General features: G+C 46.0%; 1 protein-coding gene across 2 annotated transcripts in view; it reads left to right on the forward strand.

Moving 5' to 3' along the window:
- Nucleotides 1-295: 295 nt before the first annotated feature.
- The window catches only part of AKT2 (AKT serine/threonine kinase 2), a 37,076-nt gene continuing 21,952 nt past the window's right edge, over nt 296-15,419 (forward strand). The window contains exons 1-2 of one of the 2 annotated variants that reach the window (XM_069746770.1): nt 296-411; nt 11,977-12,096. In XM_069746770.1, the coding sequence (XP_069602871.1) occupies nt 12,051-12,096 (46 nt within the window). In that variant the 5' untranslated portion in view covers nt 296-411; nt 11,977-12,050. Of the gene's footprint in view, nt 412-8,825; nt 8,922-11,976; nt 12,097-15,419 lie in introns of those variants that run through there. The other variant, XM_069746771.1, reaches the window with a different exon arrangement.

The raw sequence follows: 15,419 nt of genomic DNA on the forward strand, positions 1-15,419 counted from the left end.
ATTAATGACTAACGTAAACTGTGACGCTATGGCGACATTTTTGCAGGCGTAGTCCCATATCCATACGCACGAAAGACATTGAGGGCGCTGTTGCTAGGCAACAATGGCTTCCTCTAGCTATTTACTAGTGTAATAATATGGCCACAGACATGTAATCGCATCACGGTGTGCAGCAGAGATATCAGCTGCATGTTTTCACCTCACATTCCCTTCAGACATGTCAGCGCAGGGCATTTGCCCTCATCAAAGATGGCGGACCGAGTCTTTCCTGAGATTTTTTTTTTTTTTCTCTTTTACGGGCGGATGTAGGCGGATATGCTTGGCCTCCATTCTCTGTAACGCCGCAACTTTCGTGAGGAGGGAGACATGAGAGCGGAGAGCTGCGGGGTGAGCGGAGCCTGACTGTGGGAGGTAAGCGTTAGGAAAGGCTTGGCTTGCGGCCTAGTCGGCCATCGCCGCAGTAGACGGCGAGGAGGGGGTGGACGGTGAGCTGTACACAGCGGCCTAGGGGCATTACACTGCTTCTTCACACACTGGCCTACCGTCTAGTCCCTGCTTGGTGGTAAACAAGCCTTGGAGACTAATGGAGGACGGTGTGGGCTGTCATGTGGCAGCCCATTCATGTATACAGAAAGTCTGTATACAAACACCACTGAAAACTGCAGTATATACTCCTGACACCAGATATTGCTGTGCTTTTTTTTTAAGGTTTTTGTAGGATTAAAAAACAAACAAACCAAAAAAGTCACTGTATTGTTATCTATGTTGGTGACTTGACGACCATTATTCCCCCCCCCCCAGGTTTGGATTTTTGGTGGTTGCGTGCCCCGTTGGCAGCCATTAGGTGTAACGTTGCGGTCGTGACCCTATTTGCCTAATTATTGCGCCAGACCTATATGGTGTACGGTATACTAATGGTAGTAAGCAATGAGGTCAGGGGTGTAACGTGGAAGCCTGTGGACCCCACTACCCGAATAGGTAAGACTCGCATTACAGGGAACGGACGCCGTAAGTCTTCACATGTGTGTACCTCCCACCCGTCGGGTATTAATTGCAAAAAGGGTTAATTTACACCACTGTATAGCGGTCATATTTTATTGGCCATGTTAGTTTGGGACAACACGTGTTGCGTGAAACTTGTCAAGACTGACTTTAGTGGCATAAACTTATTAGTCGTCATCACATGCGGCTTGCATTGAAGCTTATGGCACGTAAGTCGTGCGCGACCACCGACAGAATTATCCACCATGTCTGTAAAGCAGCGCGACACCACAGGAGATCATAAAATGCAACGGGACGCTGTGATTTTCGCATTGAGCGACATTTACAAAATTTTAGAGACCATTTGGGCTTTACCAAGAGTGTCAACGGCACCTCCTGCACCCATTGGGCTATGCTCCCACAATGCGTTTCTTTATGCTGCGTATTTTCGAAAAAAAAAAAGTATTCTCGATGGATACAGAAAATCTGCAACATCAAAAACTCACATTCCTCTAGTATAGTTTAACCCACGATACATCCCCTTGAGAATATTTTAAAATGCCGCATGACTGCATAGCGGTTGTATTTTCTCACGTGTTACAACTGCAGGAATCTGATGCAGTTTGTATGGGTCACGACGAGACTGCATCACTGTAAGGGTAAGTTCACACAGGGCGTTTTTGCTGCTTTTTTTTTTTTCTGCAGCAAAATCTGATCTTGGCAGGAAAGAAGCTGCGTCAACAAAAACGCAGGTTTTTTTTTTTTTGGTTTTTTTTTTTTGGTGCGTTTTTATTTTTCACTTTCTCCATGCTAATGTCCTTGAATTTTCAGCAACAAAAAAACGCAGCAGATGATACCTGCGTTTTTTCAACACCCATTCAAGTCAGTGGGTGAAAAACGCTGAAAGAGGTGACATGTTCTATATCCAAAAAAAACCGCTGCAAAGCACAAAATCCTGATCACACAAAAAAAAGTGTGCGTGAGCTTTCTGAAATCTCATAGGCTTTGCTGGTACTGTAAAAAGTAGCTGAAAGTAATGAGCGAGTGCATAAGACGCTGCATTTTTGGTGGGTAGGACGAACTATATTAAACACATGCTTTGGATAAAGCCCCATGTAATCTGAACAAAAAAAACCCACTGCAAATATGCTGCAACATGGGTCATCTGAATGCAGTGTATTTACTGGCAAAAGAACATATTTTTGACTGCGTTAAAACCTCAGCAAAAAAACGCTGCATGTGAACATGGCAGCAATCTATCACAATGTTGCATTGCATCTAATTTCTTCTGGTGTTAGGGTACGTTCACATTAGCGTTTTGCGGGGCTGCGTCGGGCGCAGCCGCGGCGATGCATGCGTCATGCACCCCTATATTTAACATGGGGGCGCATGGACATGCGTTTGCATGCGTCACAAAACGCAAGACTCTTTTTTGGCGCAAGCGTCAGGGCGCAGAGGACGCAGCAAGTTGCATTTTTTTGCGTCAAAAATCATGCCAAAAAACGACGCATGCGTCACAAAACAATGCGTTTTGCATGCGTTTTTGTTTGCGCTGTGCGTCGCCGACGCAGCCCCGAACAACGCAAATGTGAACATAGCCTTATGTTGCAACATCCTGCGACACAGTTGCATGTGTTTCCAAATGTTAGATCTTCTGTCAGGGGTTGCAAGTCCCACGTGACTCATTTGCCATAGATACTAATGCAATCACGCAATGGCGAGTCCCCGTTTAGTTGTCCCCTAAAACCAGTTCTGTAAGACTACTCTGCCTACTGGGATTTGGAATAGAGATGATGATGATGATGATGCACGTTTGCACAATTGTTTAATTTGACGTCTACTTAGGAGGCATGTTCCAAAATTGCTTGAGACCTGGACATAGAGCCTCAAACCTAACAGATAATTATCCTGTGGATAGCTAAAAAAATGGCTAAAACGGAAACGAGAGAATGTATGACATTTTCTGAAAGGCCGATTTCAGACGGGCTGTGTTGCCCGAAACGGCCTCGGGTCTCCTGACCCAATATCATTGGCATAGACAGACTGTCTCATTGACTTCTTAATTCGGCCCAAAAGGGTTATTCCCAACAACATGAAGGCTGAGATCACAAGTGTTTGGTGCAGATTTCTATACTGAAATCCACATCTAAAATCTGTGCGTCGTATTTTCCGCACCAATTCATGTATTTTTTTTTTTTTTTTTTGCTGCAATGCACCAAAATAATGCTGCACTAGCAGTTATACATGTGGATTTAGAGCCTCCAATGAAAATAATAATATGAATTTCCAGAACAGAATTTGATATTCTTCGACACTAAAAATAAAAAATTAAAAACAAAATAATACAACGAAAGATAATTTTTGCAGATTCCTCACGTGGGAAAAAAAAATGCAACATGTGGATGAGGCTAAGTACTCATTTTATTTGTTGTTTATGTAAAATGCTGCAGATTTTAGTTGCTTAAAGTCCGAAAACATGGCCTAAAATATCACACTTTTAATCATTGCAGGGTTCGGCCTCTGGGATCCCAATCTATCCCAAGGTGCCGTAGCCATTCATTCTCTTTGTTCGTTCTGTTTTTGGGAATCTTAATGGTCAAAACACAACTGATCTGCAAATTAGGCTGAACAACTCTTCCTAATCTTTCAGTCATGTCATTTTCTAGATCTCTGCTGGCTGGCGGTGAATGGAAACCTTCTTGCTTACACACACAACCTGTATTTACCAAATGGGTTTGCTACAGATGTATCCAGTCTGCACTTTATCCATGTCTCCAGGCTGATATGTTTTTCCTGCACTGATACATTGAAGCAAACTCTCCAGGCACTGGAAGGTTTAGGTCTTCTGCTATGTTCGGCCATGTTCACACTCTCAGCACTCGGTCAGGATTCTGGATGCAGACTCCACAGCTTAATCCATTAACTTCATCATTTGGCTGCTTCTTTACGGTGCAAATTATGGCAGATGTTAGACACAAGATTTTAAGAGTTTGTCCATGACCTATTTCATGCAAGTAATAACAGAGTAGCTACTGCTATTGGAGTCCCCATTAGTCTCAAGAGGTAGTGTCAGTCCTGTGTGTGAACGAAGCAGTAACGAGCATGTTACTGCAGTCCCATAGAAGTGAATAGAGTGATGGTCATGCATGTGTACTACTGTTCTTTCCATACAGACGACCTGCCATGTAGCCCTAGTTATGAATTATGGGCAGCAAAATGTGTATTAAAAACAAAAAAATATACACTGCTCAAAAAAATAAAGGGATCACTTAAACAACAGAATATAACTCCAAGTACGGTAAATCAAACTTCTGTGACATCAAACTGTCCACTCAGGAAGCAACACTGATTGACAATCAATTTCACATGCTGTTGTGCAAATGGAATAGACAACATATGGAAATGATTGGCAATTATCAAGACACCCTCAATAAAGGAGTGGTTCTGCAGGTGGGGACCACAGACCACATCTCAGTACCAATGCTTTCTGGCTGATGTTTTGGTCACTTTTGAATGTTGGTTGTGCTTTCACACTCCTGGTAGCGTGAGACTGACTCTACAACCCACACAAGTGGCTCAGGTAGTGCAGCTCATCCAAGATGGCACATCAATGCGAGCTGTGGCAAGGTTTGCTGTGTCTGTCAGCGTAGTGTCCAGAGGATGGAGGCGCTACCAGGAGACGTGGAGGGGGCCGCAGGAGGGCAACAACCCAGCAGCGGGACCGCTACCTCCACCTTTGTGCAAGGAGGAACAGGAGGAGCATTGCCAGAGCCCTGCAAAATGACCTCCAGCAGGCCACAGATGTGCATGTTGGTCTGAGTGCCCGACGTCCACAGATGGTGGTTGTGCTTACAACCCAACACCGTGCAGGACGCTTGGCATTTGCCACAGAACACCAGGATTGGCAAATTCGCCACTGGCGCCCTGTGCTCTTCACAGATGAAAGCAGGTTCACACTGAGCACATGTGACAGACGTGACAGAGCCTGGAGACGCCGTGGAGAGCGATTTACTTGCAACATCTTCAGCATGACCGGTTAGGCAGTGGGTCAGTAATGGTGTGGGGAGGCATTTCTTTGGAGGGCCGCACAGCCCTCCATGTGCTCGCCAGAGATAGCCTGACTGCCATTAATGCAGAGATGAGAGTCTCAGACCCCTTGTGAGACCATATGCTGGTGCGGTTGGCCCTGGGTTCCTCCTAATGCATGACAATGTCAGACCTCATGTGGCTGGAGTGTGTCAGCAGTTCCTGCAAGATGAAGGCATTGAAGCTATGGACTGGCCTGCCCATTCCCCAGACCTGAATCCGATTGAACACATCTGGGACATCATGTCTCACACCATCCACCAACACCAGGCTGTCCAGGAGTTGGCGGATGCTTTAGTCCAGGTCTGGGAGGAGATCCCTCAGGAGACCACCTGCAGCCTCATCAGGAGGATACCCAGGCGTTGTAGGGATGTCATACAGGCACGTGGAGGCCACACACTACTGAGCATCATTTCCTTGTCTTGAGGCATTTCCACTGAAGTTGGATCAGCCTGTAACTTCATTTTCCTCATTGATTTTGAGCATCATTCCAACTCCAGACCTCCGTGGGATATTGGTTGTGATTTACGTTGATCATTTTTAGGTTTTATTGTTCTCAACACATTCTACTGTGTAATGAATAAAGATTTACCACTGGAATATTTCATTCAGTGATATCTAGGATGTGGGATTTTAGTGTTCCCTTTATTTTTTCAGCAGTGTATATATAATAAAAAGTATGCCATGCCCTACTTCCGACTACCCAATACCATACATGCTCTAAGCAGAAAGGGGGGATACAACTTAAATTACAACTTTATTTATTTTTTTTAATAAAATGCAGGTACTTTACGAAAGGCTAAAAATAGTTTTTGCAATTTTATTTCATTAAACTAATTTTTGCAGTTTTGCACCCGCTCTTTCCTTGCACTTTCAGCTTTGTTGTGCTCTTAAATCAGCTGAGACGAACCCAGAAAATGTCAGACAAGGTACAAAACTCTCCCATTGGACTCATTAGGGAAGAGTTAGACGGAGGTAAAACTTGGATGGGGATCATGGCCCAGTGCTCAGACTGGCCGGCTGCTCTTCTAACCCGTGTACGAGCGCTTCATATGTTTCTATGCCACTGTTGCGCTCGGCCAGTCTAAGCATTGCGGTGCGATCCCCGTCCGAGTTATTCGGCCTTCTGACTCTTCCCTTAGATTGAGCTCACTGATGGATTCTCAGTTAAACCATTTTGCAGCGAGCAATAGACAGTACAGAATATATAGGCTTTAGATGGAAAACTGTGCAAAAGTTTTAATGAAATCCTATATAAAATAATGATCTTTAACCAAAAAAGAATGCAATTATGAAAAAAAAAAACACTTTATAAAGGAGTCCTGTCCATATGCCTTATGGGCATGAGTCACAGGACTCATCTGTTATGCTGAATTCACACATCCGTGTTTTGCTTGTTACCCAATTTTTAACAGATTGGACACATAATTTGTGGCTTTTCTACATGTCCTTTTGGACAGAGCCATGTCCGACTGCGGTCTATTTTTGTGGATTAAACTAAATTGCAGTCGATGGGTCTGTGACGTGAACACCTCCACATGCTCTCCATTTGGAGCACTAGGCTTATTCCCATGACCGTTTAGCGTCCGTGTTATGGCCTCAAATTCTGGCCTGACCGCATATCCCCTGAACTGAATGCACAGCCTCATGGGCATTTATGACGCTGACAGTTCATGTCAGGAGACCTGTGGTCAGGCCGTGAATTGTTTCGATAACATGGCCGCTGTACGGTCGTGTGAATAAACCATTTGGCTGGATGCAGAACTGCTCTGGTGGTCTTCACCCCATTCATGCATTACACTGTGCCGGCTTTTCTAATGATGACCCTTTTGTATACTTAGCAGTGAAGTTGCAACAAGAGGAAAGTCATGGGATGATGGAAAGCACAGGATGGATAGACATGTCACTGATGTGCAAGTGGCGAAAAAATAGAAACAAAAAATTTTCAAAACATCTCGATTTATTCAGCATGTAGTATAAGCGCCACTTGCAGAAATCCCTCAGTGACAGCGTCGGCTACTATCAGTGAGGTTATTAATGGTTGTCTGAGGAAGGTTCTGCTCCTCTGAATGCACTTGGACACAGAAATCATCAATATCCACTGCTGGCAGCTCTGTGCAATTGTCAATTTAATAATGTGCCCGATGAGAGACCGGTCTGGATATTCTGCAGACCATGGTAACCTGTTTAGATCACGTAGGCTGCTCAAAGTAGCGCGAGCTACATACAGCCTGGTGTTTTCACCTAGAAAATTGGCTCCTGGGGACAGGCCTTTGTGAAGACCTCTTCATAACGTTGCCTATGTGGTCTCTGGACCAATCTCCCAACTATGATTGCGTCCAGGACTAAAGTGGGACTCGTCTCTGAAGAGGATAGACCTCGATTCTAGCCTCCATTGCCATCTTCCTGTGCACAATTGGTCTTTGAGTGAGATCTATGGAGCTCCTGTTCCTGGAGGTCTCTCAAAGCCCAATGTCATGCAAACGTCTTCTGATGGTTTGTTTAGACACTGTTTGACGCCTTAGGCTCGGTAAGTGACGTCTTGTGTCACTTGCAGTACAGAATGGATCGTTATGTGCCATTCTTTGAATCTGAGGAGACCTCAGGGCCTTCATAAGGTCATGTCCACCAGTCCAGGATTATGGTGTGGGGTGGCACAATGTGTACAGTAGCTAGACCCCTCTAGTCTTCATTCCAGGTAACTAAGCGGCTCATTGTTGCCTTCATTTGGTGGTGAAACCAGTGGTACAGCCATTTCTCAAGTGTTCAGGAGCCATTTTTCAACACTATAGCACCAGGTCACATGTTGCTCGCTCGTGTTACTGTGAGCAGCCTGGGTGACCTAAACGTGCTGCCATGGACTCCAGTATCTCCAGACTTTTCGCCCATCGAGCACATCTGGGATGTCATTGTTCAGCAATTGCAAAGGAACCTGCCAGCAGCAGATCTTGATGATTTGCTCAAGTTCTTTCAGCTTGGCAAAACATTCCTCAAGACAACCAGTAATAACCTCATTGATGGCTTTTAAGCTCGGGGATACGTAATACTGAATAAATCGAAATGTTAGGAAAATTATGGAAAAAAAAAAAGGAAACCTTTTCCAATCATTAACTTGTTTTCGTTCAATAGGAATGTAGCAATAAAAAACCCCACCTCACTGTGGCCTTACTTGAGGGTCATCCAGTAGGTTTTCAGTTTTCGTATCATAATCGTGTCCTCTTCTGAGCTCCATCTTATAGTGGGGGCAGGTCTGATCACAGCATGGTATTGGGTACTCTAATCTACCGTTGCACATTAAGGATGTATACATTGTATTGTTAGAGACTTGTGTGCTTTCATCTACTTCCTCTCTTGTGTGTGAAGTAAACAACACGCTGTACTCCGCACATACCCGCATGGTCACAGCAATACTTCCACATTGTGATAATTCCTATGAAATCATGGCGGTACGGTACCTGCACAGGGTGCACCGAAGGGAGATTAGGTGAAGGCAGGATTTAATCTGTGGCATTTGGCGATTGAGAACATATTACCGATGCGTTGATTTCTCTTAAATGGACACCAATGCAGGGTCCTTCAGTTGGATTACTGTCCGGCAGCCTCATACATATTGGGGAGACTAACCGCCCCCCGTAACTCGAGGCTCAGCCGCCAGAGCAGCCACCTCTGTAGGGCAGCGGTGTCAGGTGCACTTTCTTCCCATTAGTAACCAGCGCTTTGTTTGTATTTTTTTTTTTTCCCTTGTTCAAACAGAATCATTAGAACAGTCAGTAGTGACCCATCTGTCTCCCTCTCCGTTTCGATCCATGCCGTCCCCTTGGCGTGATCTCCTGGAGAGAGATAAGAAGCATCAGGTGAGCCCCGGCGGAGGTGTTTACTCTCCACACCGCCTGCCTTCCCGTGTGCTCGCTGCTTGACCCGGCCTGCTTGCTTTTATTTTTTTTTTTTCCCCCTCTCCTGGATTTGGTCTGTGTGCTGATAGAATTTTCCAGAGAGATAAGAATTTACGTATTATTGATGCTTCGCACAAAAACAAACATTCTGCAATCTGCTGTGTTTCCACTCCCGATGTGGGATCAGAACATTGGCATCATGGCAGTGCCCCCCCACCCAGCGCAGGTACAGTAATGGAGAGCAGGGGGACGGTAGTTGTCTACTGCGCCACAAACGTGGAGAGACTTCTGGTTCACATCTGCCGTCTTCTATGTCCCGGTAGAGTATCTATTAATTTTTATTTTTTTTATTTTACGTACAGTGCGATCTTTGCTACATCCGTAAAACTAACGTATTTGCAGCCATTTCCCATTGACTAGAGAGTAAGGAAAATGCACAGAAGTGGTGAGATGCCGCCTCTTTGCCAGCACTCGGGGGGTGTGGGGTTTTTAAGGGGTCCTCCACTAGTGTATGTAGTGTTCCAGGTTACTAATGTAGACTGGTCCTAAAACGCTGACCTAGTGGACGCTGACTGCAGGTCTATGTAGGTTAGGGTGGCTGGACCACTGCATAATGTACAGAGCACACCGGCCGATGGACCCTACTATGGCTGAAATAAAATGCAGTGGGGGTCTCTATCCTCCAGACTCTGCCCGTGTAATGTGCCGCCCATAGACTTTTTAGGAACCCTCCGGTCCTCTCCTGGAGGGATTCATTGTGATGGTGACTACTCAAGAGTTTCTCTTTTGCCTAGGATTTCAGGAGTGTTTTCTCTGTTATCTCCTCCTGTTGTTTTTTATTTTTTATGTAGAGTACATTTGAGTCACACAGTCCAATGGGGGATTTCCAGCAAATAATTAGTTTGGATGGGAACATTTTTCCTTGGAATAGTAATCTGTCCCCCTCCCCTCTGCTGCATTGCATAATGAAGTGCGAGTAACTGCAGGATTCGGCAACAATGAGCCGGAACGAGCCAGCCAAGGCTTCCCTGTGCCGCATAATTTGGGGAAATCCTCATCCGTGAGTGAGTGGTGCAGCGTTATTTCACTGCATTGATGCATATTAGCGGCTGACCACTGCAACCAGTTTGGATGCATTATGGACCCTTATGGCAAATGATACAGAAGCGACTAAGTGAACATGGTGTGGATTTTACATCCACACTTTGTCACTTTACGGTGCATACTTTCTCTGCAGGTTTCACCCTTTGTTCAATGCAAATCTGCAACAAATCCACGAGTGCTATATACACACTAGCTGTGCGTCCATGACAGCGTCCACCTTGTACTCGCACATTAAGACAAAGTGGAGCATCTACATTGCCAGTGCCTTGGGTCTGTGCTCCTGTGGGTCACCGCTGCGTTATGTGGTTTCCTCCTTTATTGCCCCCCGTGCTTTGCTGCACTGTGCCCATGATTATTGCTCAATGCTTTAGCTTTGCGTTGTGCATGGATGAAATATTGCTGATTTTTAGGGAAGAAAATGTTCCCTCTATGGAGTAATTCAGATTTCTGAGAACAGACTGCTAATGCACGGACTGGCCGGCGGCTTTTGTGCATGACTGCTTCATGCATTTCTATGAAGCTGCCCCGCTCCGGCGGGAGACTCATGGCCAGTGTGCATTGCGGTCCGATATCTGGTGTGTTGTCTTCCAAGTACGAACCAGACTGTTGTCAAATTGACAGCCAGTCTCAGAATCAACACTGATGCGTTAAATCAGCCTGAAATGTAAGTCACCTGTGTTTGATGGGCCCACCCAACCATCTGATGTGTAAGCGGTCATCCCGACTGTCCCCTTATAGACATCTTTGAAGGAGAGAAGTATCTGCCTATTAAAACGGACACCTGAACCCTTTTTTTTTTTTTTTTTTCAGGTGAGAAAAGCTGCTGCCAGATGGGTCTGGCAGTGGATTTTTGTCCTATTCTAGTTGGAAACACAAGCAGAGCACTGTTGTGCTGGGTAGTCGGGTGGGAGAGCTCTCAGCTGTGTATGAGCAGTCTAATTTTGTGCCTCCGAGGTGTCCGATAGGTTTCCATCTTGATGGACAGGACGCGGCCGCTTTCAAGTATTTCTTGATTCTGTTCTGTGCGGTGCCCTTGTTGACGGCGCAGATCTGCTATTGATACCGCTGTTTTCAGAAAGCAGCCATATGTCCTATCCCATGGAAATGACAATAAACAGCTCGGCTTCAGATAAGGAGCCTTGGGGTAAAGCGAAGAGGAGAAAAACATGAAAGTAAAAGTAATTAGCAGGACGGACCGGCCCCGTCGGCTCTAATAATAATAATCTACAGCCGTTGGGGTTTCTGTTTGCAAAACCAGATTTCCAGCCCCGCTCCACGGTTGTATTCTTGTCGGCCATACCTGCCCATCACCTAATGTGTATGGGGGTCGTTCTCCATCTCCACTCTTTCCGAACATCATCTGTTGGTTTGGGGGGTATTGAATTTCAGCACCAAATTCCGTTTTGTTCCCAGGGGCGGTAAGCTGCCGACAGACCAGTTGAAGGCGACTCACATCCGTGGGGGGTCAAAGCTGCAAACTGCTCACAAAGAAATGCATCGGGGTTGGATTTGTTTTTTTGTTTTTTTTCAGTCACTGATCTGACCATATTGAAAATAAAACTCCTAAAAAATAAATTTGAGTGTACAGTTAATTGCTTACGACTGGAAAATCCCTTTAAAGGGGTTGTCCACTTTTAAGAAACTTTTCATTCTCTACTATAATAGTTAGGTTATACACTTTATCTCTCCAGCACTGAGTCTCCGTCACTACCCCGATGTGTTTGTTTGCAGTGCTGACGTCATGTCAACAGCACTGCAGCCAGTCACTTGATCTCGGCAACATGAGCCGGTGATGTGAAGTCAGTGCTGCAGACACAGCGGCCGTGGCGGAGACTCAGAGTGAATCTATACATCCCGACTGTCGGTTGTACCTGTTCATTCACGGACTTCTGTATTATGTTTCCTCCCCCAGAACCTGCATCTTGTCTTACCCGTGCCTTCTCTGACAGCTGATTGATCACGGCCGGCCGCCATCTTTCCATCACCATGAATGAAGTAATGGTGGTTAAGGAAGGCTGGCTTCAAAAAAGAGGTAAGGAAAGATTAGTTTCTTATGGTTGGCATGACGCAAACGTGGTACATATAGCATATGTGACAATAGACCTCCTGTTGGGGTATATGCAGACGATCAGTAACACTGCGGGTTGGACGCTGTGTACTTGTGCAGCTTCCGACCCAGCAGCGTTCAGATGTTACAGCGTAGTGGATGGGATTTCAAGAAATCCACTATGCGTCTAGACACCCACGGAGACTGACATGCGGCACGTCTTTCCAGACTGCAGCATATCAATTTCTCTCAAAATTTCACCCATACAATGTACGGCAGTGCTTTGGACACAGCAAACATTCTGTGCGTCTAAAGCGCTGCCAGTTCCAGGTCGTCTGCACATGCCCTCATGATGCCAGGTTTTGCCACTTAGGACCCATGGACCTGTCTGACTTCTCTTACATGCCCCTCTGGTGAGTGTTCCATGCCCTAGGCGGCTCTTCTGTTCTCCAATGGTTCTTATCACCCTGTAGCAAAAGGAATGGGTCCAGCCAGGAATGGGTCTCCTCTGTCCATGGCAGCCTTATGGTTTGCACCTCCTCAGCATAATGCAAAAGTGTCCAGCCCCTTTGGACCGCAGAGCTGTTTGGTTAAAACCTCTTCATATCGGCCTTTTAATAATGGATCCAGACTGCCCAGGTAACACGAGTGTCCAGATTGTCCTGATGGCAGATCAGTGAGTCCTGAAACATCACAGAGGAACCTTACGTGTCGTCTCGCCCGGGCTTCTAATATGTAAAGCTGCTGACTTGTCATCGCTTCACCTGTGATCTCTGCACTGCATGCGCTATACTTTTTGCCGTGGTGTTTTTTTTTTTTTTGTTTTGTTTTTTTTTTAAAGATTGTCCACTTTTTTTATTTTTTTTCTTGCTTGCAAGCATATATTTGGGGCAAAAAAATCTTTGCAGTTGGAGTTCATTAAAAATCTTTTTTGCTTTTAGACTGGACCATGCACAATCGACTATTGTCATAATTTTTTTTTTTTTTGAGCTACTCTCAGTTGATAAAATTAAAATTATATATACCGGTATTTATTTTTAGTCACAAAGACATAACAAGCTCACTGATGAGTTCTCAGTTAACTCCCTCTGCAGCTGGCAATACAGTGCAAGACAGACTGTATGGAAGGAAAAAGTTGTAATGGAAACATATCACGAAAAATGACTTTTTAGATCCAAATACATGCACATCAGTAAAACGAACAGAATTATCCTTGGAGGACAGTCCCTTTAAGCTTCTCACTCACACGAGTACATTCATGTAATGCTGGACTGCTTTATGCACTGCATTATGTCGATCACTCGTTGGGTCAGTGTAATATCTTGATTATGTGGTGTTTAAAGGGATATTCTCATGATCTGTCTTAAGGAGCCCTGAAGATGGACAGTTCGGACCGGCGGCATTGCTGAGCCACCACCTTGAACGGTGTGCTCTCCAATGCTTTTGCAATAGCAGAGGAGTGCAGCGCTCACAAGCCATGTAGCAAAAAGATTGCAAGAGCTGTGCTCCTTGCCTAGGTAAGTGACCACCTCTGAAACACTGCAGAGGTGGCCGGTAACCTAGGCACTGAGCTGTAAACTATAGCCACTTCGGAGAGAGCCACTAAGCTCACAGATTGTCTGCAGTGCTGCCGACGAGACCTCAATAGCAGAAAATAAGAGCAGCAGCTGGGACTGTCTTGTTTTCTTCTGAAAGTGGGTGGAATGGGAAAAATCCTTTAGATTGATGCAAATGTAACTACATCGATCAAAATTATGCAAGCGGTGTGATTAATTTGTGCATCGCATTTCTCCCCCGTTCTATGCTCATCGGGATTTATTTGCTGGTTTTATTCTGGCAGTATTCGCACAAGTGATCCAAATACCTCCCTTACCATCCCACCTTTGCACTACTTTATTGTTTATGATGCTTTGTTTATATGGCGCCATTAATTATTCAGTTTTACAAGCCTTCTCATCGCTGTCCCCATTGGGGCTCACAATCTGGATAACTTTCTAAGGTTTATTCTATTTTGTGACTACATTACGTCTCCCTCAGAGAGACGTCCAAGCAACAAACCTGTTCTGCTCCAGAGCAGCGTGCATAATTCTGCCCTGTTTTTTGTAGGGTAAGGTGTACCGTATGTATATTGCTCACTTGTTGGAGGATTCTCGCAGTGATTTTTGTGCCCGGGGTCTCGTTATTATTCGGCGCACATCTTTCCTCTGCGGCACGCATGCTTCACTTCACAGGCGTACTTTAATGCCACACACAGGAGGCCTGCCAGCGCCTCAATCAGCCACGTAATTAAAAGTATTTTTAAATCTGAGCCCCCCCTCCTCCCCGGAATGGAGCGGTGGTCCGGGTGCTTGAATGGGCGATCACCCTGTGCAGCCTTTGCCCCCAGGGCTTCCTGTGATTTCCTATAACCCCGCCTGACCTTTCTGCATTCCTAAAATACCAGAGGCAGAATCCTAATAAAAAACACACCTCCGCATAGTGAGAGGGGCGCGGAGGTCCCAGGTTTCCCTGCTCTCTTTATGTCGGCATTATTGGTTGTACAGACCAGCGGTACTATAACGTGCGCTGTAATATCAGGCTGGTTGGGATTGCGGCCCAACACCCAAATAGCCGGACAGCACCATTAGTTACTACATTACTGCTGGGGTCATGAAGGATTTGTCCTCCCTGCATGAAGCTGTCGCACCCAGGACGGCCAGCTCCATTTTTTTGCGCTGTGATCCATGCACTTTGCTGTCTGCTTTGCTAATTGCGACAGACACTGTGATATTATCAGCTGGCGGCGTCTCTTGTACAACCAGGGGCCGGTGTCACTTCCTCCAAGCGTTCTCCTGCCAGTAAACAATAGTAAACAGCCGGGGACGCCAGAATACGGCAGCTCGGGACATTGAGACTAATGATGTGCACCTCCCAGCCATGTGCTGCGGAGCGCAAACCAGTCTGCGTGTACTAGTGAAACCCGCCAAAGTCTGCTGCATCCATGAATCCCATAAGTGCCGCTTACCGACACAGCAGTGAAGAATGTAAGCGCTATGCAATATAAAGCACTGACGTGGAAGTTGGGAGAAGAGCAGCGCTCTGGGGCAGAAACTGTGGCAGAAAGTGGTACTCTAGGGCAGAAGCTGGCACTCGAAGAGGCTTTCTGCCACAGGGGCGGCAGCTGGTGGAGTAGCGGGGTCTCTGCCGCAGGGGCGGAAGCTGGTACTCCAAGAGGCTTTCTGCCACAGGGGCTGGAGCTGGTGGAGTTACAGGAGCCAGCGGAGGAGTGGGGGAGCTCCGCTGCGGGAGCAGGCGAAGGAGCGGCAGCG

The sequence above is a fragment of the Ranitomeya imitator genome, chromosome 2 (genome assembly GCF_032444005.1).
Source record: "Ranitomeya imitator isolate aRanImi1 chromosome 2, aRanImi1.pri, whole genome shotgun sequence".
Taxonomy (NCBI): Eukaryota; Metazoa; Chordata; class Amphibia; order Anura; family Dendrobatidae; genus Ranitomeya; species Ranitomeya imitator.